Raw genomic sequence first — 25,404 nt, 5'->3', positions numbered from 1 at the left:
GATGATGTACATCTTTTTCTTTGACATTTAACATAATCCAAATAAGATAAATTGTGTGGTCATAATCTTAAGAATAGACCAGTTTAAAAACAAAATTAACATCTTATTACTTGAAGACTTTTTTTTTTAAATGTAGTTTTAAAAATACTTTCAACCATGGATTGTTAAAAGAAAACTTTGACTTGATAAAACTGAACCAAATACATAAAATAAGACTTGTATTGCTTGTCTTTTAAAAATCATTTTAATATCCCTATAACACTTACCCGAAGTGTTGCTATGACAACCTCTCTGGCTTGCAATTCACCTTCAAGATAACTCAACAATTTCAATAATTCATTTTTGCTCAAATCCATCTTTGGATGTCTCTGAAAAAGAAAATTAATAAATATGAATATCTGTGTGTCATACATGTCATAAAATGGTTTTGAAATTAACAAATTAAACAACAGTCTTCACGCTTAAAACCAAATGTCATACAGCCATTGCTTGTACATTTGCTGTCCGGCTTGTGAAATTCTTCTCTACAAGCCAACAGAATCCAACTAAAAATTTGGTAAAATTGAGCTTTGGGCTTGTGGATTCAAATGTTTAGTGCGAAGACTGAAACAAGACTAAAAATTACAATTCTTTTAGATTTGATCATGCTATATTTACAACAAGAATTCCATCAGTTTATCAAAGGAAAAAAAAAATGATTGTAATTTATAGTTCTTAATTCACTTTGACTTCTTGCAAACTGTATAGATATGGCTCATAATCATTTTACTCGCGTAATAAGAGCCTTATTGCTATTTGTCCGCCATTACTGCAGTGATTGGGAAGGATGTGCACCCTGCGCCTATAGCGCATAGCGACCAGAAATGGTGCATAGAGTGACAAATGTATGCGCCAAAGTGGCGCATGATATTTTTCAGTTCGTTTTATCGCCAAATGGATTTCCGATCATGTTCTGTACCGCCATGTGTATGTACACAACTGTGAGTTCAGAGTTCACAGGATCTTTGTTCAGTTTGGTTTTTTTTAACGCTAGAAAAAACTTTTCACGATGTGTGCTACTGTGGGGAATTTTCATAATTCCAAACGCTGGAACCTGATCCATGCCATCCATGAAATATACTTGATTGCTATCATTTTGCATGTTAAAGAACAGCGATGCCCAGTCAAAAAAGAGCCTTTAAGACAATCGCTGTAAACGGAAGCAACTATAACTTTTTTCCGGATTGGTAGAAAATTTGTACTTTTTCATGACAATTCCGTATTGAGTAATGACAATTCCGTATTGAGTAATGACAATTCCGTATTGAGTAATGACAATTTCGTATTGAGTAATGACAATTCTGTATTAAGTAATGACAATTCCGTATTGATTAATTTTATTAAAAAAATCTGTGTAAAATACGGACAATCCGTACAAGTAAACACCTCTGTGCTAGGAGCACCTATATATATTTTTGGGACGTCTCCTGAAGGTGTTTTCCTATGGTAATAATAGAACCATGTGGTATATCTGATAACCCAAAAAACGTAATTGATCATCATTCATGACATAATTTTTTAAAAACAACTTTAAATTTGTAAAATTTGGCTAGTACAGACGAGATTAAGCTCTGATTATATATAATCTTTTAAGTTAGTAAAGCTTGCTATTATTTCGATTGAAAAACCCCAAAGTCTTTTTATGAATACAGTTTTTGTCTACATAAAAGGCGTTTAACCATGTTAACTGTCCTTGTAATTTTTTGATCTTTGGATCTTTTTGAAATTTTGTAAACATGCCTTCAGCGAATTGTTGTTTTGTTCTATCAATTAATGATACTCTCTACTGTATTCTTATCATTGTGATGAAGTAATAATAATACAAGAAGTGCAGAGGAAATGTCAGAAACATCCTCTAATACGGAACGTCTGGAATACATGTAAGTATGGTATCAACGAAGACCCAAATTTAATGTAAAAAAAACATGAACACGAACAAGGCAACAGTAACAGTTTAAACATTGTAAATAAAGGTTATCTTAAATATTGTCCGGTTTGAAAGAAGTTATTGTATGTTCGTTGAAATTGAAATTACAAAATCACAGGAACAATATCCATGATATTATTTAAAATCATAAAGGCAAGTACCAACACCTCTTTGCTGAAATATACACTTTTTTTCTTTTTTTTTATGTAGTCAATTCAAATGGCCCACTCATTTGACAATATGACCCATAGGCATTATTTTTTAAAATGGCTCTGACATTGAATTTATTAATGGGGGACCTTGGGCCCTTTGAGAAAAATCCTTCCAGATCTGTTACTGGACATCAGAAAGGTTCCCTTAAAAATTGTGATGTCAAAATACAAAATATCTGATGCCACAATGGAAATGTAGTTCTTGTAGGACGTCAATATTTCAAGAGATGCATATTCTCGAGTCAACCAGCTCAGATTTCCATATGGCAATAGGGTGCACTTTATATATCATGCAATACCTACTACGGCTACTAGCAGTTTAATTTCATAAATTATTATTAAAGGGTACTTTTATCTCTTTGAATTCACCCTATACGTCATTTCTGGAATCCTGTCTTTCACCGGAAAAGTTCGTCAATTTTGAACGCCTTTATAAAGTCATTTACATTTATTAGATAGAAGGCAGATCTGTATCCTTGCTCTATTGAAAGTTTCCAGGGCTTTCATACTCATCATTCTGTAGGGAATTATAGAAATAATTTCTGTTCCGTAAGTATGTAATTTTAACCATCTTATTAAATTTTAATTTCCTAAATATATTGTGCGGCATAAGATCAAACTTTTCACCCATTTGCTCAACATGTATTAGACCCAAAATGTTGGAAATGATGAATAATTTTTTGTCATGTCGTAACTGAAGTCACATGACAGGTTCGTCTTATTCAGTATCCTGGAACAGGCCTTTTATGAAAAAATTTTCTGAAACACAATTTTTCCAAACAAACATCAGTTTTAAAAAATTTTGGCGTTAAAACAAATTATATTTATAAATGGTTATGAACCTTTTATTAATACACCGACCGTTTCATTCCTTCTGTTGTATGCCTTACAGATAAGAAGAAGAAAGAATATGATCACTTTGTACTCATTCAAGTTACAGATACATTGCAAGTCTGCTATAAGACCACTGAGACAAGTGAGGTGGTGGCTGGCGAAGGGTACAAGTCAAATCGGCACCTGGTCAAATCGGCACCCATAGAAAAAGTCAAATTGGCACCTGGTTAAATCGGCATCTAGTCAAATCGGCACCTATTTAAAGTCAATTCGGCATCCATTAATATTTGATATAATATATGGGACTGGGACTATTATGTTAAGTTAGTAATTTAAGTATACTAGCATAATAGTCCCAAATATCTATAATACTAAAATTACGAGGTCCAATTTGTCAGCCGTCATCACGTAAAAACGATGAATCAAAGAATTCAACTTTATACATAGCTTATATAGGACAGTGGTGTAGATTAAAAATTACACCACTCCAGACCCTTTTGTTTTCAACATAATTAATATTGCCAATAATTAACAAGTTCCGGGTCGAATCCGATACCGATACCAATAGTATATTCACCTGTTACCTATTACCTTATCTGATCTTATCTGTACGTTCGGCATCTGACAGGCACACCACCAAACGGTGTATTTAGGATTTTGCTATATACACGGGTCATAATCACAGGGTTGACACTACTAAATTCATTCATTGTCAAAATATTCCCTATTGCAGTATTTTAATCAGTAAGACTTTCTAAGATAACAATACGAATGACCTGTTGTTTTCCAAATAATTAATATTACCTACCAATCATTCAAAATTTCCAGTTCGACGGGTTCAAACAGAAAGATTTGAAAACAGAGAAAACTGTGTATCTTATAATCGGCATGACTTTATCAGATTACAATACCAATACTAAATTAAAAAAATAAGGCTTAATATTCAGTCACGGACCCGCGATATCACGGGTGTGTTCTAGTAATATAGATATTTCTAAAAATGTATAAATTCGATCATGATTTATTTTGTTAAAAAGCATCAAGCTGTAAAAATACAAAAGTTGATCATTTAAAGTTTTCTCAACATTATGTGACTGATGTTTTCATGGTTTTGATAATTTTCTTTTCAATTAATAAATAACTTTAATCAAGTACATATTGAAAACACAATGTAACACCAGCTTTTGTTTCGCATATTTCTGTCATATTTTCACAACTATATGATATAATCTAATAGCGAGAATTAATACACAAACATGATTAGACCACAAAAAGACTTTTTATGGATATATGTGGTATCAGGAGAAATTAAAATTCGAATGTAAACTATTCAGGTATCCTCATTTCCATTGTGAGGACAAGGATAATAGCACGAAATGTTAGGTTAAAGTATATAAATTTGAATTTAAAGATTGAACTAGAACATTTTTAAAAATAAACTTGTATCACCTGGTGTAAGAAAATGTGTGTCAAAAAACTTATAACTTGTACAAAAACCCTGTACAAATTATAAATTGTACAAAGTTATATTTTGTACACATCATCAGAGACATATAAACAACAATCTCAATCTATTATTAAAATTTAACATGGGTGCCGAATACACCTTATCGCTATTCCCGGCTGACCCATCCGCTTGAACTTTTGACGTCAACAACAATCACTTTTCCATTGTGGCGTCAGACATTTTGTTTTATGACGTCAAAATTTTACGGGAACCTGTGTGATTTCCAGCAATGGCGGACAAATAGCGATAAGGTGTATTGACTACATCAAGTGCCGAATTAACCAGGTGCCAATTTGACTAGGTGCCGATTTGACCAAGTGCCGATTTAACCAGGTGCCGATTTGACTAGAATTCCTGGCGAAAAGTAGTTGGCAGTCTTTTTTTTGTGTCAAGTTTATAAATATCTTCGGCAATGTTCTGTCAGTAGGTCATGGACAATCGTTTAAGTTATGAGGAGATGCATAACTGAAATTTAATTCAGATGAATGTACCTTTAGAGTGTTTGACTGCAACTTTTCGGGTGTATCATATATATTAGGCTGCTGTTGTCGAACATTTCGACCCGCCATCTTGGATCGAAAACAAATGAAATGTCAGTTCAGCTTTCCTTTGATGTTTCACTCATTAATCTTTAGAAACCAATAATTAACAATTAACTACATGTTAACACGTGGTCTTTTGTGTACAACTAGTTGCACTGAAGTGTTTACGCTCCAGGGCATCTAATTATTTGGAGTCTTTTGATCATATTGTTTGCAGAAATTTAATATTTGGTCACGTGACAAAATGTTTATGGTACTCTCTATTGTTTCGAAATCCAACATCTTGAAAAACCTTATAGCAAACGATAATGGTAAAATTTATAATTTCGGAATTGTTTAATTTTATTCTGTTTCAAATTGATGTTGTTACATTTTACTACTTTTCATTTGAAAAGGGAACGTGTGGTGAAAATAAAAATACTGAAATGGAGATTCTAAATACTAAACCAGATTACTTTAACGGTAATTATTTTTTCCGGAAACATATTCCTTGTAAATTTGTTTTATTTTTTTGTCCTTTTGCTTTTTTTTTATAATTTTATTTAGGCCTATATGACTTTTAAAATTATATACCATATAGTTTATAAAAAAAAATGAACAAATCGTATCTTTCTAAAAAAAAATCTAAATTTTAGAATTTTAGAGCATGCAACTAGTGCAAAGAGAAAGCAACTTGATAAAATAACAGAAAACAGCCAATTATGGCCACCAATTGGTCTTAGTACATGTATCAAAGTATAAGGTAATTTATATCATCAAGCCATGCAATGGGTGAAAATCGTATTTCACGAGGGCATCGCCAGAGGACCGGATATATGACTTTTTGACGGTGAACAAATCTTCATATCTCACAAAGCTAAAGGGAAATGAATGTTTTATTCCACTGCCTTTACTTTTTTTATTCGGAATATAAATTTACCTTAGCTGTATTTGGCAAACTTTTGGGATTTTCGGTCCTCAATGCTCTTCAACCAAGTTTGTACTTTTAATATTTGGCCTTTCGAAATTTTTTGATTCGAGCGACACTGTTGAGTCTTTTGTAGACGAAACGCGCGACTGGCGCATATATAAAATTTGAATCCATGTATCTATGAATATGATGAGTATATAAACATAATTGTTTTCTGATGGTTTCGTTTTATAATTTAACACAACATACACAATGTCAGACAATCAGTACCAATTAAAAGTTAATTATTTATCTATTCTTTTCTAATTGTTTTATATTTAGAATAATTTTTAAAACAAACCGTATCAAAATGTTTTATTTAAAATTAACCGTGGGTAACGTCCCACAAGGCAATCCCGACGTTCAGAAGGGAATATGGTTAACAAATAGAAGAATATGAACTACTAGTATACAAAATACATATATAGAAAAAGACAAGTGCCTGTGATATATGCACATTGAATCTCATACATTCAGTACTTGAAAATATTTAAATCCCTAGTGTGACCATTCTTTACCAGAAGAAAGCGTCCAAACCAGTTGGCTTCAATGTTTCTTAAACATACTGTGAATCATCGAAGTTTATATCCGTTCCCTATGGCCATGTTATTACAGATGACCTCAATATCGCCCAAGACATAGAGGTTAACCACTTTTTGTAAAAAGGAGCAAAATATTGTCCTCCATCTAATATAGATTGGAAAGAGTGTCGTCAAGTCACCAAAGATGCAATTTCCTCGTTTTGTAAAAAGTGGTGTACACGGGAAAAATCTGATAAAAATTCTCTTGATTCTTATTTAAATAAATGTATAAATGTGGAAGATAATACAATATCACATTTTGAAAATAATTTAGATGTAAATTATAGAGTACATAATACACCTATTTATCATATACTTAGCATTGATATGATAGCTTTTGCATATGTGTAATGGGCGGAAGTACAAATTTAAAGCCATAATTTCCCACCCGGGCTGATAACCCATATCAGGGGCATCTCGTGCACAAAACCCATAATAGTGCCTCTCGTGCAAGTTACTTCCGGTGTTTCCAGTATTTGACTTTCATTAAACTATTGTCGGAAGTATATGATAAAGCGATTAATACATGGCCTTTTCCATATCAGCCTGGGTATCATCCCGAGACCCCCATATCAGCACCTCGACTCCGTCTCGGGATGATACCCAGGCTGATATGGAAAAGGCCATATATTAATCTCTATTTCCAGAATAAGAAATAAACTTCAAGAACTTTCAAAGCGGCCGTCCGGTTGCAACGGTGTTTGTACCGGCCGACAAAGCAGCCAACAATGTGGTGGTGGTATGCCGTAAATACTACACGAACGTTCTTAATAGGGAAATGTTAAATTAATCTACATTCAAGTCCAGGCGCTCCACAGAGAGTCATATAATTAACAAACATATCATAACCAAATCAAAGCTTCAGGCTTCTTCTGAACATTTGAAGGTCCCTACTATGTATTGGCTACCTAAACTACACAAAAAAAAAAACCATTTAAATATTGTTTCATCTCTAGTAAGTGTTCTACAACTAATCTTTCAGTGATTTTAACAAGTTCATTAACTACTTTTAAAGAGCTTATCGTAAACAATTGTAATTAAATATATGAATATAGTGGAATAAACTATTTTTGGAGTGTAAAAAATCTTTGATGTTTTGGATAAATTACGTGCTCTTGATTGTCCTTTTGATTCTGTTGTTTTGATTTTTCTACTCTTTACAGCTACACTTCCATACTATTTTATTGGTAAATCTGAATGCAAGATTTTATTTCATTCAACAAATTAATTTATGACCTTCATGTACGTGTCGCTTAGAACACGGCCATATAACACCGAAATGGTCAATATTAATAATCATGCATTTATATATTTTGTTACTTTTTACAAAATTTCAACGTCGGAGTCAATTTCTTTGCATGAATAAGGCCGTGTTCACATTGACCTAACCTCGATGTTGTGTTAGTGTAACTCACACATAAACTTAACATAATTACGTTCTCATCGATAAAACTCAATGTTTACATGTAGTGTAAATCATGTTTTGTCTACATGCAGTCGATAGTCGATGTAGGCCTTGTGTAGGTTAAGTGTACACTAAACTAGGCATTCAGAACTTTAATTTTCCCATGTATATTTAAAAAAGAAGCGATTTTTATATAAAATTGATACTAATAACACTTATTAATAAAGTTCTTTGAAGAAATATTTGTCTAAACTTGATATATTTATTTGTTATGATTTTTTTTACCTAGCCTTATTAACCCCTTATCAAGACAAACAAGACTCATCCATCATCATTGCCGAACACATAATTCATTTGAAAAAAGTCTTCCCGAATCGACTGGACGTACACACTGACAGAAATATTTGCCACTGGTCTTTACTCAAATAACGATTCACTCATAAATGCATTACTGAAAAAGGGTGAGGCTAATTGTTTGTTTGTGCAGTATCTTAAGTCCGTTAAAATACAGTTAGAAAAACCATAACCCCTCCTTTTGCTAAGGCAGCAACCATTTGATGTTCGGGGGGAGGGGGGCTATAAATTTGTTTTGGAAAAGAAGTTTGTTTCCAATTTTTGGAGAAAAATATAATTTGTTTTTGACCCTGAGAAAAAAAGTTTGTTTCACCCTGAGCTGCCACTATATTTTATGCTAAAATTGAAAGAACCAAAAATGTTTTGGAATAGATTGTCCAGAAAAAAATCCATAGCCCCTCCCCCCCCCCCCCCCAAAAAAAAAAAAATCAAATGGTTGCTGCCTAAATACTCCTTGGAGAAAAAATACCATTTGAAACAAACAGAAAAGATAAAAATGTAGTGATCCTTAACATCGAAATTCTAGTCAGGTCTGTAAGCAAGCTGATGCAGCCTACGTTTTCAATGCGTAATCGAGACATCTGAGTCAGATTTTTTTCTCGGGCGAAAGTTTATATTTTTTTCTTTTTTATATGGAACCAATTCAAAATTTGGCACTATAACGTATGGGCAAACTTTGGATTCAGAACATTTGTTCATTCTAATCTTCTGTATGACCCCATGTTTTTAAATCAAATTGTGGTAAAATCACCCCCCCCCCTTTTTTTTAAAAGTCAAATGGTCGTTCCCTAACTGCTAGAAAAGTTGTTGGAAAATTTGAATTCTGTTCTACGTAATGAACATTTAAATGACATATAGTTTACAAGTGTGAACAAATCTTATGTACAGGTAGCTAAACAAGGTGTAAAGATGTGAACAAATTTAATGTGAAACTAGTGTGCATTACATTAAACCAAATGTAAACATGTTTACTGTACACAGCATTTGGTGTGAACACGGCCTAAGTTGATTTTGTTTTAATTTTGAGTGATTACCGCGGCGGGGTACACGTTTGACACTGTAAATATATGATATTACCTTGAAGAACATTGAAACAATTACTACTTGAAAACGGGACTTTCTATACTAATTCTAGTATAGAAAGTCCCTGTTGAAAATAATTGTTTAAACATTACTTGTTGAAATGTAATTATCATAATATTTATTTTAATAACCAGTTAATATGTGAAGTTATTAATGTACGTTTTTTTGATTGAGTTAAGCCTGCCAATTGATATTTTATTATGTGTTTTTCTATGTTGTGATGTTATGCTATTGTTTCAAAAAAGGGAGAAGGTTTGGATCCATTAAAACGTAGTTTAATCCCGCTGCAAATGTTTGCACCTGTCCTTGAAAATCTGATGTACAGTAGTTGTCGTTTGTTTATGTAATTTATACGAGTCTTTGTTTCTCGTTTTTTTTAAAATTTTATATAGATTACTCGGACCGTTGGTTTTTCCGTTTCAATGGTTTTACACTAGTATTTTGAGGGCCCTTTATAGCTTGTTGTTCGATGTGAGCCAAGACTCCGTGTTGAAGGCCGTACATTGACCTATAATGGTTTACTTTTTTAAAATTGTTATTTGGATGGAGAGTTGTCTCATTGGCACTCACACCACATCTTCCTATATATATCATGGCTATTGTAAAATTATGTAATTTTTCATAAATGTGTTATCAGAGGTGAGACTTAAATGAATTATTGTCTTTTCTTGTCTATAATAATACAAATCCTTGTAATAACTCAGCGGAGAATTTAGCCTTGAAACAAAACCGAAGTTAGTCACAAGTTAGGTTTAAACTGAGACTACTATACCACATATAGTAGTCTCAGCTAGGTCAGTTAAACAAATATAAAGTAACAATAACGCTATAGTTTGCCATAGATACACATATTTTTGTAACATCCGTATTTAAAAGGTTTCTAATCCGATCTTGTAAACCGAAAATCAGTCTTTGGACATAAGAATAAGTTTTTTCGTCATTATTACGTTTTCAACGTAACAATAGCCAGTGCCCAAAATTATTAAACCAATACGGAAATTTACCGTATCACGTTCCGGTAAGAAGTCTAAATTTATTAGCACCAAGGAAAGATAATCCTTTCGGAATAAAACTGTCTGCAAAAATATTTTTTTTTATTTCAATAGTCATGGCAAGGGAAATCTGCATAATTTGGTGATGACATTATACCTTCTACTTCTACTTCTACCGGTTAGTGACAACCATGTTGACTTTTCTGTCACTTTTGGGTGTGCGGAAAAATAATGATATTTGATTAAAATATCAAACAAAAACAAAAAGGTGCTATACAAATATTTAACAGTGGGGATTAAAAACAAGGGATTTTGATTTATTTGTTTTTCAGGACCCTATTGAACGATTCAAGGCTGCTGACAGATGTAACTGAGGAGGGTAAGGCATTCCAATCCCTGATGGTCCTCGGGTTACAGGGTAGAATGACTCTTTCCTTGTTGTCATGTTACATTGTGGGATCTGAAAAGAGTTTGGGCCCATAATTCATGAGATCCTGCACAGTGGAATGAGTTTGTGGCTTGCTGCAACATTGACCTCCTGATTGTTGATCTTATACAGCATTGATAGTCGTGCGCTTTTCCTTCTATCTTCAAGTGGTGTCCACTTTAGTTGTTCCAACATATCAGTAATGGATGATCTGTTACTGTACCGGTTTGTTACCTGTCTGGCTGATCTCCTTTGTACTATTTCTAACTTGTGTTCATCTTTTGGAGGTATGGATCCCATACTCAGCATAGAGAGCTGGCATACTCAACTGTTGGTTTAACAAGGGAGATGTAGGCCTTTTCTTTGATATATCACTGTTAGAGATATTGGGGTTTCTTTTGAGAAATCTGATGGTGTGATTGTCAAGCCTGCAACTTTTGTTGCAGAAAGCTGGTCATAGGGATAGTGATCCGGCTGCGGCGTTAGCTCACTTCTTAAAAGCTTTATATTTTAGAAGGTGGAAGACCTGGATGCTTCATACTTTGTATACAAATGCTTCATGTTACAAAGTTTCTGTCAGTCACATGTCTAATGTCCTTGACCTCATTTTCATGGTTCAGTGACCACTTGAAAAAAAAGTTCAATTTTTTTGTAATGTTGAATTCTCTCTTATTATAAGTCATAGGATAACTATATTTGTTATGTGCGTACCTTGCAAGATCCTCATGTCCGTCAGACAGTTTTCGCTTGACCTGGACCTCATTTCATGGATCAGTGAACAAGGTTAAGTTTTGGTGGTCAAGTCCATATCTCAGATTCTATAAGCAATAGGGCTAGTATATTCGGTGTATGGAAGGACTGTAAGGTGTACATGTCCAACTGGCAGGTGTCATCTGACCTTGACCTCATTTTCATGGTTAAGTGGTTATAGTTAAATTTTTGTGTTTTGGTCTGTTTTTCTCTTTCTATATGCAATAGGTCTACTATATTTGTTGTATGGAATGATTGTAAGGTGTACATGTCTAGAGGGCAGATGTCATGTGACCTTGACCTCATTTTTCATGGTTCAGTGGTCAAAGTTAAGTTTTTAAGTTTTGGTCTTTTTATCTGATACTATATGCCATAGGTCAACTATATTTGGTGTATGGAAATATTTTATGATCTTCATGTCAGTCGCGCAGGTTTTATTTTGACCTCATTTTCACGGTTCATTGCAGAGTGTTAAGCTTTTGTGTTTTGGTCTATTTTTCTTAAACTATAAGTAATGGGTCAACTATATATGTTGTATAGAAGCATTGTTAGCTGTACATGTCTGTCTGGCATGGTTCATCTGACCTTGACCTCATTTTCAAGATTCATTGGTCTTTGTTAAGTTATCTTGGTAAATGTTAAGTTTATGTGACAGTTGTAATAAAGATTAGCTTTATACTTAGGACTATCAACATAATATCAATGATTAGTATAGAAGGCGAGACATTTCATCAGGGTGTGCACTCTTGTTTGCCTTGGCACAGATGTTTTTGATATGTTTATCCCATTTAAGGTCTGATGTTATAGTTACTCCTAAGTATTTTGCAGATGTTACGTGCTCCAAAGTGTGGCTATGTAAATGATAGTCCTTTATAATATGTGTTCTGTTCTTTGTTACTGATAGTTCCTGACATTCATCATTCATTTTTCTTCCCAGACAGCCAACTTGTCTAAATCTTCCTGGAGGGTATTATCATCTGATGTTACTGTGATGTATACAATGGTGTCATCTGCAAATAGTCTCTCAGTTGATTTAATATTTTCTGGCATGTCATTTATATAGAAGAGGAAGAGGCTGGGTCATAGCACAGATCCTTATGGTATCCCAGACTTTACTTCAATAGAGTCAGATGTTTCCCCTTCTATAAGAACTCGTTGGGTTCTCTCAGATAGGAAGTTTTTAATCAAGTCGTTTGTTTTTTCTCTTATTCCAGAGTGTTGAACTTTGTGTGTTAGTAGACTATGGTCGACCTTGTCAAATGCCTTTGAAAAGTCCATGATTAGGCAGTCTGTTTGTTCGCCACTATCAAGGTTTTTGGTGATGTGGTCGATGAATTCTATCAGCTGGGTTTCACATGATAGTTTCTTCTGTCAGAAATCCATGTTGAAGGTCATACAGGATATTGTTTTTATCGGCATGGCACATGATATGGCTGGTTACTATGTGCTCCATTATCTTACAACATATTCAGGTTAATGATATCGGTCTGTAGTTGATTGGTTCAAACTTTTTCCCTTTTTTGAAAACTGATTACCAGTAGATAATTTTAGATAACATATAGAAGTAATTAGGGATGGGGTTGATTACTTTAAAATGTAACTGATTAAATTACAATTACTTTGCTAATAAAATGTAATGGATTACATTACAATTACACCCTATTTCATATGTAATCAATTACATTAGATTACTTTTCTTTAAAGTAATCGTGATTACTTTAGATTACTTATGATTACATTGTATATTGCAATATCAAAGTTTTTTTTATAACTTTTTATCCTCACAAAAAAGCTAATTTGGGTGATTTTCTTAAAAGCCTTAATTTATTCATATTATTTAAATGAATTTATAGACAAGTACAGTGTAACATGTGTAATTTTATAAAATAGCTATAGACATGTGTTCTTTATCTTAAAAGATATATGATATATGATACATGTATATGAATTTAATTTTTTTTTACAAATTTTAACCAACTGCCTAATTAACAAAAAACCTGAACAAATAAGGAAAAATTAATTAAGTATAGTTTATTGTCTGTTGGGACATAATTGACACATCCATTAATGTTTTTACAGGTGTTAATCACTACTTCCATTTTTTTTAACAAACAATAGGTGAGCTTGGGTATTAAAATTTTATTGTCTTAACAACAATATCAATAAAGTTAAAAGTGGTTGATTGTCTTTATTTGTTTGAAAATTTTTAATACTTGATCTAATTAATAATTAATAGAATTATTGTCAGGTGAAAACTCAAAACAGCGTTGCAACTTAGGAAAGTATATACATTTCTCTTTAAATAAAGAAACAGTTTATTATTATAAAAGATATTTTGTATTGATGAAACTTCGATCTGACGTCACCTATTGGTTACTTTGCATATTGTTTGTAATATTATGACATATGTACTCTGTACATATACAAGTTAATACTGATGAGTCATAAGGCTCAATGTTAATAAAGAATAGAAATTAGAAAGCACATATTATACACGAATTTATGGAAAACAAAATTTATTCAATTTGTCAATAAATGACATCTTGTTTTAACTCTCATTTTGAATTAAGTGGGCTCATATATTTATGTCGTCTATCAAGGTCAAATTGGAACTAAATGTTTTCTGCATTTGAATTTCAATGTAGTTATGTAAAAATATTGGGTAAACTTATATGAAATTGGAGTTAATATCAGAAGTTTTCAATCAAGAAAAAAAAATTCTTTCAAGGCATATTCTTGTATCATAAGAGCTCAATCTCACAACGAAATATTGGAGAGGCAATTTCCTTTAGTAAACTGTTTACAAAATAAAACACTTGGTTTTACAAATTTGTTATATAGATAATACAATTTATCACATTAAACAAGGTCTTATCATTGTGAATACATGTACTAGTTTCATGATTTTCTATTCAAGCTTTACATTTTCTTATTTTCATCTATCAAAAACTACTTTCATATATGATCATATATATACAAGGTTTGTAATCAGCTAGTAATCATATGAATGTAATCTTAAAGTAATCTAAAAGTAATCATGATTACACCGATTACATTACGATTACTTGTAATCAGAAATGGCATGATTACTAATTACACTGCAAAATGTAATTGATTACAGCTGATTATGATTACTAATTACGATTATCCCATACCTGGAAGTAATGCATATATTTTGATATTTTTTGCAGTGCAATGTCTAAAACTATAAAAATAATCAGTAGAACTTGCTGCAAACCCAAGTTTGACCATGGGCTGTACCAAAACCAAAGCTATAGATATAGATATCAAAGTACTTTCGTTGTCGAAAAATACGAAAATGTGACAGGATATGAAGAAGCAAAACCCTTCGAAGAGATTCCTGGACCCAAGGGACTGCCTTTCATTGGGACATTACTTCAGTACAGGAAAGGTACGTCGTATGACCAGACTGCGGTACAACTGTTTCCTGAGGATTACAAGAACTAATTAATATATAAAGGACAAATCGATTTGTCCCAAATACATGGTGTAATACTACGGTACCTAAATAAATATTAAAGTATAAAATTTTGAGATATTAGTCGTGTTTACTCAATAAAAGCGCAATTTAACTTCCGGAAAATCGATAAACTTGTTTTGTAAGTTATATGCAAATTACTTGTTGAAAACAATATTGTGGACGTAATTATTCAGAATTTTAAAAATTTGCATACCAATCGATTTCTTGAAGATAGTTTGTATTCATATTGAGTATTTATGACTAAAACGTTTCAGACCTTATAATTATACAAATTTAAAGGGGCACTAGCTACGAGATATATAAAAAATCTAAATTTTGATTTTTTGTTCAATCAATAATAAAAGTGAAAGAACAATTCGCTTTTTGTAGCCAAAAAGGTTCAATTTTGTCAAATTATACTAAGAAACATTGATAATTAGTTATTCACTGGCAAGTGAATGAGTCGACCTCTTTAAATCCGTATTCATGTGAACTTCAATTTAACCCCTAGCTAGAGATTGACAACACATGCATTGTACGTGTACTGGTTATTTAAAGAAAAAGAATGTCAACAATGAAAGTGAAACTACGGTAAATCATTTGATTACTAATTCGATGCACATAAAATCATTCTTATACGGTTAAAAACAATGAGAAACATCTGTTTTTAATTTATAAAATAAAATCAAACAGACTTATAAAAATCAAATTGCACGTGTTTGTTTAATCTATTCATCATATCTTTATTATGTTAACATCGCTTATATAGTCATCTGAGGTCAAATTGATAGTTAATTAGATGGTGTCTGGACTAAAATATACACGAAACGAACCTATATATTATCTACCCCATGCTCTGTAAACTGTTTCTTTAAAGACTTTTGATAGTTTGGATAAATGTTTTACATTGTTATAAATCAACTATGAGAATTTGAGTCAAATCAGTGACCATGAATTTGACAGCTAGTGCCCCTTTAAGCAGTATAACACCATGTAAAATCAATTTGTCCTTGGGATATTAATTTGTTCTTGTAATCCTCATGAAATCGTGGTACCTACCAGACTGTGGTTAATATGCTTCTGAGACCCGACAGCCATACATGTATTTCTATGACATCCATAGGATAGCCATATCATCCATACTTTAAGTTTGTTTTTTTCATTGAGCAAGTTATTAACAATATTTTTAAAATTTCTTTAAAATTAATCATTATCAGACTACTTTGTTTTATATATCAAACTAAACTTATTGTTTTCAGTTTGTTTATGCAAGATATTAACCATCAATTTATAAAGTTTATAATATATATTTTTTTCATTAGATTTCAAGTGTACCGGTATAACAAATAATGTAAAAAACAGCACATTACATTTACAAGTTATGATAACAATCTACGTTACTATAAAAAAGAAGATGTGGTATGATTGCCAATGAGACAACTATCCACAAAAGACCAAAATGACACAGACATTAACAACTATAGGTCACCGTACGGCCTTCAACAATGAGCAAAGCCCATACCGCATAGTCAGCTATAAAAGGCCCCGATAAGACAATGTAAAACGAAAGGCCTTGTTTATGTAAAAAAAATGAACAAAAAACGAATATGTAACACATAAACAAACGACAACCACTGAAATACAGGCTCCTGACTTGGGAAAGGCACATACATAAATAATGTGGCATGGTTAAACATGTTAGCGGGATCCCAACCCTCCCCCTAACCTGGGACAGTGGTTTAACAGTACAACATAAGAACGAACTATAAAAATCAGTTGAAAAAGGCTTAACTCATCAGATGGACAAAAATACAAGTGAACGCTAACCTGTTCTTGGGAGTCCTCGGAAAATAGTGGTACCCACTTGGGTCATACAATGTAGACAAAATGGTAGATGGATGCAACAATTTCCCTAGAACTTCCAAAAACTCAATAGGGAACCCCAGAACTGACAGATATTAACTGCAAACTTGATTTTATATGATTTAATAATGCTTCAATTGATAACTATCATGGCTATGACCACACATTTGAGATATATGTCATACCTAGATAGTTAAAGTACATTTGACTTCAGAAATTTGAAGTGTGTGTCTTGTATTCTCAATTTTAAGTGCCTTGTATACATATGTAATAATATGGCAGTATTATTTATTCAATAGGTAAAATAACTATTAACTACATGTTATTACTTCTTTTTTTTTTTTTTTTAAAGTTCACTGAAAATTGTTTTAAGTTTGTTATATATGCAAGTTTGTTGTATAATAATATGACAGATGTAATTATTACTTTTATGTGATAAGAAAAGGGAGGCAAAGAAAATGACTTAAAGGTAAAGGTTAAAAAAACATGTTTTTTCATGTTTAAACAAATACTAAATTAGGACTTATGGTATGTTCTTTTCAGGACCTTTCAATAGATTTAATGTGGACATATTCCAGGATGCCTTGATGTCCAGGTACAAAGAATATGGTCCTATAATGAAAGAAACTATAGGTGGAGTTACTGCTGTTAGACTGTTTGATCCTGATTTTGTCAGAACTATGTATCAGTATGAAGGAAAAATTCCATATGTAGCCCCATTATTGGATACAACAAAACAGTACAGAGAACAAAGGAATCTTTCCCCAGGGTTAGGTAACACGTAAGTCTTATTAGATCCCTCACAAGTAAAGAACATTGTCATTGGTTGAAGTCTTACTAGATCCCTCACAAGTAAAGAACATTGTCATTGGTTGAAGTCTTACTAGATCCATCACAAGAAAAGAACATTGTCATTGGTTGAAGTCTTACTAGATCCATCACAAGAAAAGAACATTGTCATTGGTTGAAGTCTTACTAGATCCATCACAAGTAAAGAACATTGTCATTGGTTGAAGTCTTACTAGATCCATCACAAGAAAAGAACATTGTCATTGGTTGTAATATATATCATATCTTAATGTAGATCTTGTTGATGGCTGACCTTTGATATTTATTGTTTAGTTTATTTTAGATCTTTGGTGATTTGGAATTTGAAATGTTGCAAAGTGCCATTGAACATGTAAAAGAATGTATGTTTTTTCACTAGATTTAATTTTAGATGTTGATATTTTTGTCATTTAGGTCGCTGTTTGTTTGAGGTATGCACACCATTTTTTTTATGTAATACTTTATTTCCGTAAGCAAATACAGCTTATTGGATTTACACAATATAAATATCCGATAGACAATATACAGCATAATATAACATTTATACACAAATTATTCAAATCAATGAAAGAATTAAGCGAAGTATGACATATAGACTCTTAAAGACATATTAAACTCTGAATAAGCATGATTTTGAATAATTAACCATTACATACTTTTTCTGAAGAAAATAACTACTTTCCCAGGTTGTTTTGCTCTTTAACATTTCTCACAGATAACAGTTGCACTATTTTGAAGTAGATAGTCTCTCATAGTAAAAACTCTTCATATATTTACATCTGATATCATTATGTTTATCATGTTCTAAAATAAAATGAAACTCATCTTCAATAGCATTTTTATTACACATACTATAAAAACGTTCATTTCTAGCTATACTATAGTATCTATACACAGTGCATGACCATTTATTCTATATCAAGTAATATTAGATTAATGGATAACTAGTAATGGCATAGTGTGGCCATCATGTAAATACTGATACAATGTACATTTCGGCAAATTTTCAAAATATGATAAACCTTTAGATATTTTAGTATCTTTAACTCTTTGGTTTAAATTCACTCAAACATGATTGACTGTTTGTAACACTAGGTGAAAACCAAACATCACTAAAACCATATTTACATAATATATCTCGTACTTTACAAGACCAATTTAGCTTGTCATTTGGCTTCACACAACTTGATTCATACATATTTTTATATACATGTTTTAAAAAACAGTTTTTAGTATCTAACCGTCTAAACTAGTAGTACAAGATTATATGTAAGGACTAACTAAATCTTTCATAAAGATAAAATAGCATATAGATATCAGTTTTACTATGATATTGGTTAAAAGCTCAACAGAGCTTATGTTTTGAGCTTGATTTGTAAACATGGTAAACTATAAATGCTAACTTTTACAGTTGTTTTGTGGCAATGGGTGGACTGGGGTAACATTTTCTATTGCTTGCAATGGCAAATCTAGTTATTATTGCTAATATATTGATTAAATTCACATGATTTTTAATGTTTTTCATAAAAAAGCAAATGATGTCATTGCACATTGTAAAGTTATATCATTTCTATGCTCCCTGAAAAATGTGCAACCTTATTTACCTTTGTATTATATAAAAATTATTATGTCAACATAAAAAAGTCATTCATTTAAAAGAAAACATCAAATTGTTATAAGCTAGATTTATGTGCCTTCGACTTAGTCAATATAATAAAGTATTGCAACACCGAATTGAAATTCAAATTAAAAAAACACTCTTAATTTTTTTGTGATATAATTTGTTGAAATAGTACAAGTTAAACATTGAAACTTTGGAAGTAACACGTCTTCTGATTGGCTGTTGTTATTTTGTTATCAGCCCTTAGACATAATTTAGTCATGTGACCTTGACGTCATCAATGTTTTTTCATGGTTTTCTACGGTTAAAATGGAATTTAGAATTAAATTACAAAAAATGACTGTAATAATTTTTCTGTCTATTTGAAATAACAAAAAAAAATGTGATGCACACTGTTAAATAACCTGCTACGCGCCTTATTCAGTGTGCACCAAATTTTTATATGACCGCAAAAATTGAAAAATTTTTGGGCGTATATTGGTATCACGTTGGCGGCCGAAGACATTTGGTTTTCGCACTCTTACTTAAGTATTAGTGAATAGAAATCTATGAAATTTTGACACACGGTTTATGACCATAAAAGGAAGGTTGGGATTGATTTTGGAAGTTTTGGTCCCAATAGTTTAGGAATTAGGGGCCAAAATAGGGCCCAAATAAGCATTCAATTTTTGACCATAAAAGGAAGGTTGGGATTGATTTTGAGAGTTTTGGTCCCAACAATTTAGGAATAAGGGGCCCAAAGGGTCCAAAATTAAACTTTGTTTGAATTCATCAAAAATTGAATAATTGGGTTTCTTTGAAATGCCGAATCTAACTGTGTATGTAGATTCTTAATTTTTGGTCCCATTATTTCAGTAATGGAGATGAATGGTATAGATTAAGAAGTGCAGTACAACAGATGATGATGAGACCAAAGGAAGTCACTGTTTATCTCCCTTTAGTGGAAGAAGTTGTCAATGATTTCATAAAGCATATGAAAAATGTTAAAAACAAAAATGATGAAATTCATGATTTTAGATGTGAAGCTGCAAAATGGAATTTAGAATGTAAGTAATGGTTATATGTTATTACCATCTTAGCAATTCTTTTGGTAATGAACTACTAATTTCAATATTTTCCAGAATAGGTTTTGATCCCCAGCTGCATCAAGATAGCAAACTTAAAATAGCAATATCCTCTTTTAGCAGTGTTCTGTTTTCTGAATCAATTTTTTTTTAACATGTTAAACTTTAGATTGTAAATCGAGATCTATATATGATAAAGTTAACTATTTCAAACTAGATAACAAGAAGACAATTTATTTTAACAACATGTGTGCATTTTTTCAGCCTCAGGAATGACATGCTTTGAAGCAAGATTAGGTTGTCTGTTACCAAACATTGAAGATCATCTGTTGAAAATGATACACTATAATGATGAAATATTTGCTCTGTCAGCAAAATTACAAGTCAGTCTCCCTATTCATAAATTGTTTACGACACCACTATGGAGAAAGCTTGTTTATGCTGAGGATTATTTCTTTGGGTAAGTAAATGGTATTATATATATCATAAGGTTACAGGAATGCAGATGTTGCATTGTGGTGCTAAGTATTCTCCTGTTTTATTTCAAGGATCATAAAGAAGGAACCCTCCAACTCCAGGATATTGTATTAACTACTATTTTAATACATTTATGATACAGTACGCCGTTCCTAAAGATATATATATTTTTTTGGTAAGTAACCAATAAAAACAGGAGTAGGCAGTAAGTGTGTGTCTAGTTTCAGAATTGTGCTCTATGAGATGACCTAGCTACGATTTAGGACCATTTGTTCACATTATTGTTATCCAGAATAAGAGGATGATAAGCATAAGCTTAGATTCCTCACCTTAGTAAACAATACAGGCTCCCGAGGACTTGTATGACTATTAAAGATAACAAAGGTATTTTGTTTTTCAGAAATGGACAACAATTAGTAGATGAAACAATTGATAAGATAAAGGACTTAGAGAAGTCTGGAAAATTACAGGACGGTGATTATAATTTCCTTACTTACCTGATTTCTCGACCAGAACTAAGTTATAAGGATGTCAGTATTATCACATTGTCATTGTTTGGTGATGGATTAAACACAGTAAGTTGATTTTTTATACATCTGTTTCTTATAGTTAATTTTGTGCCATTGGAATTCCACAAAATAAATAAGTATTGATTGATTTTTGAAAGCAAAATGTACTTTTCAGTGAATTGCACTTTTTATGCTTTTTAAAATGACCTTTTTGAATCCACCAATATTTATGTATCAATAGATGTGTTATGCATTTAAATTTCTTAGAACAGAAACCTCAGGGTCCAGATTGCAGCTGCTACAAATCACAGAACATTGATAATATATCATTTCAGTTTACAAAAATAGGCTGGACACCTTAACTTTTGTTATAAAAGAATTTACAAAAGTCTAACTTTTGAAAAATGGTGTGACCGTGTTCAGTTGTTGATTCTAAATCTTCATTTTTGTTTTTTCTCCAGACTGTTCCAACCTTACTTTTTACCATGTTTTGTCTTGCTAAATGTCCTCGTGCTCAAGAAAAGGCTTACAAAGAAATTTCTCAATTTTTACCACAAGAAGGGGAGATAACACCTGATATAATCAACAAACTGGTTTACCTTAAAGCTTGTGTAAAAGAGGCTGCTAGGTATGTTGACTAATATTATAGAATAGAATACAGTTTAAAAAGCTATATCTTTTTCCTTAAAATGACATATTTATTATGTAAAATTTTTGACAATTTTTTAAAGCCAGGTAGAGTTAAACATCAAGTTTGATGATCTCATCTTGGCTTTCTTTTGCAAAATTTTGAGGCCTAGCGAAAAAAAAATATCCTTTTGTGTTATTGTTTGATTTTACAAGTTGGAGATGAGATAAATATGGTATCCATTCTGTATTCATTGTAAACACTAAAACAGACATGATAATATATGGTTATGGTTACATATTTTACAGGTTTATGCCTATAGGTCTAGACATAAAAAGAATTCCACAGAAAAACGTGGTGATTGGTGGATACCAAGTACCAGCAGGGGTAAACAAATATTGTTTTCTTATCATTTATGTTTGAGAAGATTGTTTATGAATACTAAAACATAATTTGAATAAGTCCCATTTCAACTTATTTTCATCAATTCATTAATTTTATGTCCACATTTAATATAGCTATGTTGAGAAGATGTTGAAATTTTCATTTTATGTTTGTCAGGTTTCTTGTCATGTTTGTGTAAAGTTTATCTCAGTAAAATTACTTTACGAAAATATTTGTTTATTTCAAATACACTGGTTTATAAATATATAAAGCACTCAAAAACATTAAAATTAAATGGATGCCCTTATTTCTGAATTTACAGTATCAACCAACTACATAGATATAAGAAGATTTGGTATGAGTGCCAATGAGACAACTCTCCATCCAAGTCAAAATTTGTAAAAGTAAACCATTATAGGTCAAAGTATGGCCTTCAACATGGTGCTAGCAGAGGACTTTGTAGAGAAAATAAAATGTATTCATTGTTGTTGTTTTTATACATTATGCATTGTAATTGTTCAATAAAAGGAATCCCATGTATTAATTTTACATCTTGATATAAAGGTGCATATGCATACTGTTGTTTCTGCATTCAATATGTACAATCAACTAATTTTAATGTTTTGAGTAACATCTATTTCCTCTTATATTAACATCTACCTATATCTTTATTTCAGACAATTGTAGAATTTTGTAATTTTGTGTTGTTTAAGTCACCTGACCACTTTGTTGACCCAGAAGAATTTTTGCCAGAAAGATGGCTGAGGGATGGATCTGCACATAATATACACCCTTATTTGCTAACACCATTTGGACATGGTCCAAGGATGTGTGCAGGTTAGTGAGCACTGTTGACAAGGGAAATATAAAATTTTTGAAAATATTGTTAGTGGAAGAAAGTTGATGAAATATGTCCATTTATCTTAAAATTTTGAATGATCTGTATTAAAATCAAATATGGCAAATGGGAGACGAGAACATAAAAATAGGTGCACAAATTACTTTGAGTGAATTGTATATGCTAGATGTTTTGTTCAAGCATAGATCAATGAAAACATATTTCTGGATTCTATTTTGATAAATGTATATACTACCACACAACCCCAAGTATTTTAGAATTTGTGCATTTAACTACTAAGAGTGGATAAATATTATACTAAGAAGTGTTGAGTGGTAGAATAGGTTTCTCTCATAATTTAATGGAATTATAAAAATAAGAACATGTGGTATGATTGCAAATGAGATAACTCTTCACAAGTGACAAATGCCACAGAAATTAACAACTACAGGTCACTGTTCAGCCTTATTGCCTATTAGAATGTTCAGAATGCATTTCGCAGTTTTATCAAGATTATACACTGGTCAGAATCTAAACGTAAACAGAATTGTACAAATGTTGTGCTTGTAACAGTTTAAAATATGAAGTGAAAACTTGAGTTAGAAGCTATGTAATGTAGGTCAATTCCCTACCTTTACAGACATTTTTCAAAGTTTAAAACCTCACATTTATATTGATTTCTTGATGCTTGGGATGAAGAGTTTTAGTATAACTAATTCAAGAATTGAAATATAAAAAAAAGAAAAAAACAAGTAACTGAAGAACACATTAATTCATGAATTTGCCTAGCACATGAGTGAATTATCAGTGTTGTTGTGTAAGAGTTGAATATGTTCTGATCTTGATTTATGCCAATATGGGATTAGTTATTCCTTTTATTACATCGACCATGGACATTTGAATGGAAAATAAAGCAGAATATATAAGGAACTTTCTCTTTTTCAGCAAATTCTCAATTCATTTTGATGCATAGTCATCTACAATGTCTCGACAACACTAATTGATGTATGATGTCAGAGGATTGAAATGATTGTTTTTTTTTATTTTAATGGTGAATTTCATTGCTACCAATGTAACATATTTCTTCTGCTTTACTCCTTCAGGAAGAAGATTTGCAGAACAAGAATTATATGTATTACTGGGACGTATGTTACAAAACTTTAAAATTGAGTGGCATGGGAAAGAAATGACTCAAAAGTATCAAGTTCTAATGGTTCCAGACAAACCAGCCACATTTACATTTGTGGATCGATGATTCTAATGTTACTGATTATGAACGGAAAGATTCATGTGATACAGACATAATAAGTTATATATAATCAGATTATGGCGAGAAAAGAGAATTACACCTCCGGAAAAATCATACATGAAATGAAACTACATGAAAATTCAAGAAATTAGAAAATAAGAGTTGAGATCATGATACATGTTAGTCCACCAGTGATAATTGATACCAACTCTATTGAAAATCCGAAATAAATAACAGTGATATATTTTTGTGTAAAAAAGGTTGTAATTGATGAATTATTAAAGCTTTAGTTCAAAATAGCAGTTCATTATGTTTGGGTTTCTCTCATTCTAGTTGTCAAACATTAGACCTAGACAACATTTAAAATGAGATATGCTCTTTGAAAGTTAAAATAGTTTTGTCAGAGCTCTTGCACTTTGAGTTTTTCATCAGTGTAACTGAAAATGAATAAAGTATATACATATTAATAGCTTAAGTTAGAAATGAGTTCTGGTATAAATTATGGTGAAGATGGCTTACAACCTTTGATAACTATTATCCCTCTTGCTAAAATTTAAAGTTATCTTCAACTTTGTTTTTATGCCCCATTTATTATTCCCAATTTATGGGCATTATGTTTTCTGGTCTGTGGGTCCGTCTGTTTGTTCGTTCATCTGTTCATCCGGTTTATCCGTCTGTCCCGCTTCAGGTTAAAGTTTTTGGTCAAGGTAGTTTTTGATGAAGTTGAAATCCAATCAACTTGAAACTTAGTACACATGTTCCCTATGATATGATCTTTCTAATTTAATGCCAAATTAGAAATTTCTCCCCATTTTTAGGGTCCGCTGAACATAGAAAATGATAGTGCAGATGGGGCATCT

At 31.8% G+C, this 25,404-nt stretch overlaps 2 protein-coding genes across 4 annotated transcripts in view; one reads left to right on the top strand and one right to left on the bottom strand.

Annotated features, from left to right (window-relative positions):
- LOC139494318 (cortactin-binding protein 2-like) overlaps positions 1-5,323 on the bottom strand; it is a 48,577-nt gene extending 43,254 nt beyond the window's left edge. For both annotated transcript variants that reach the window (XM_071282487.1, XM_071282492.1), the window contains exons 1-2: positions 5,011-5,323; positions 267-368 (exon numbers count right to left, since the gene is read on the bottom strand). In XM_071282487.1, the coding sequence (XP_071138588.1) occupies positions 267-368; positions 5,011-5,088 (180 nt within the window). In that variant the 5' untranslated portion in view covers positions 5,089-5,323. The remainder of the gene's footprint in view (positions 1-266; positions 369-5,010) is intronic.
- Positions 5,324-10,462: 5,139 nt separating this feature from the next.
- Positions 10,463-24,841, top strand: LOC139494303 (probable cytochrome P450 CYP44). 2 transcript variants are annotated; one of them, XM_071282471.1, is made up of 10 exons: positions 10,463-10,603; positions 14,794-15,014; positions 17,490-17,727; positions 20,251-20,441; positions 20,724-20,919; positions 21,337-21,511; positions 21,907-22,073; positions 22,382-22,460; positions 23,135-23,294; positions 24,399-24,841. In XM_071282471.1, exons 2-10 carry the CDS (start codon positions 14,798-14,800, stop codon positions 24,548-24,550), a joined length of 1,575 nt encoding a protein of 524 aa, XP_071138572.1. In that variant the 5' UTR covers positions 10,463-10,603; positions 14,794-14,797; the 3' UTR covers positions 24,551-24,841. The 2 variants fall into 2 exon arrangements, with proteins under 2 accessions (XP_071138572.1, XP_071138580.1); XM_071282479.1 differs by having other exon boundaries at positions 10,469-10,693.
- Positions 24,842-25,404: the final 563 nt, after the last annotated feature.

The sequence above is a fragment of the Mytilus edulis genome, chromosome 1 (assembly GCF_963676685.1).
Source record: "Mytilus edulis chromosome 1, xbMytEdul2.2, whole genome shotgun sequence".
Lineage (NCBI taxonomy): Eukaryota > Metazoa > Mollusca > Bivalvia > Mytilida > Mytilidae > Mytilus > Mytilus edulis.
Note: the sequence above shows the minus strand (reverse complement) of the source record. Positions and strands in the feature narration are given on the sequence as shown.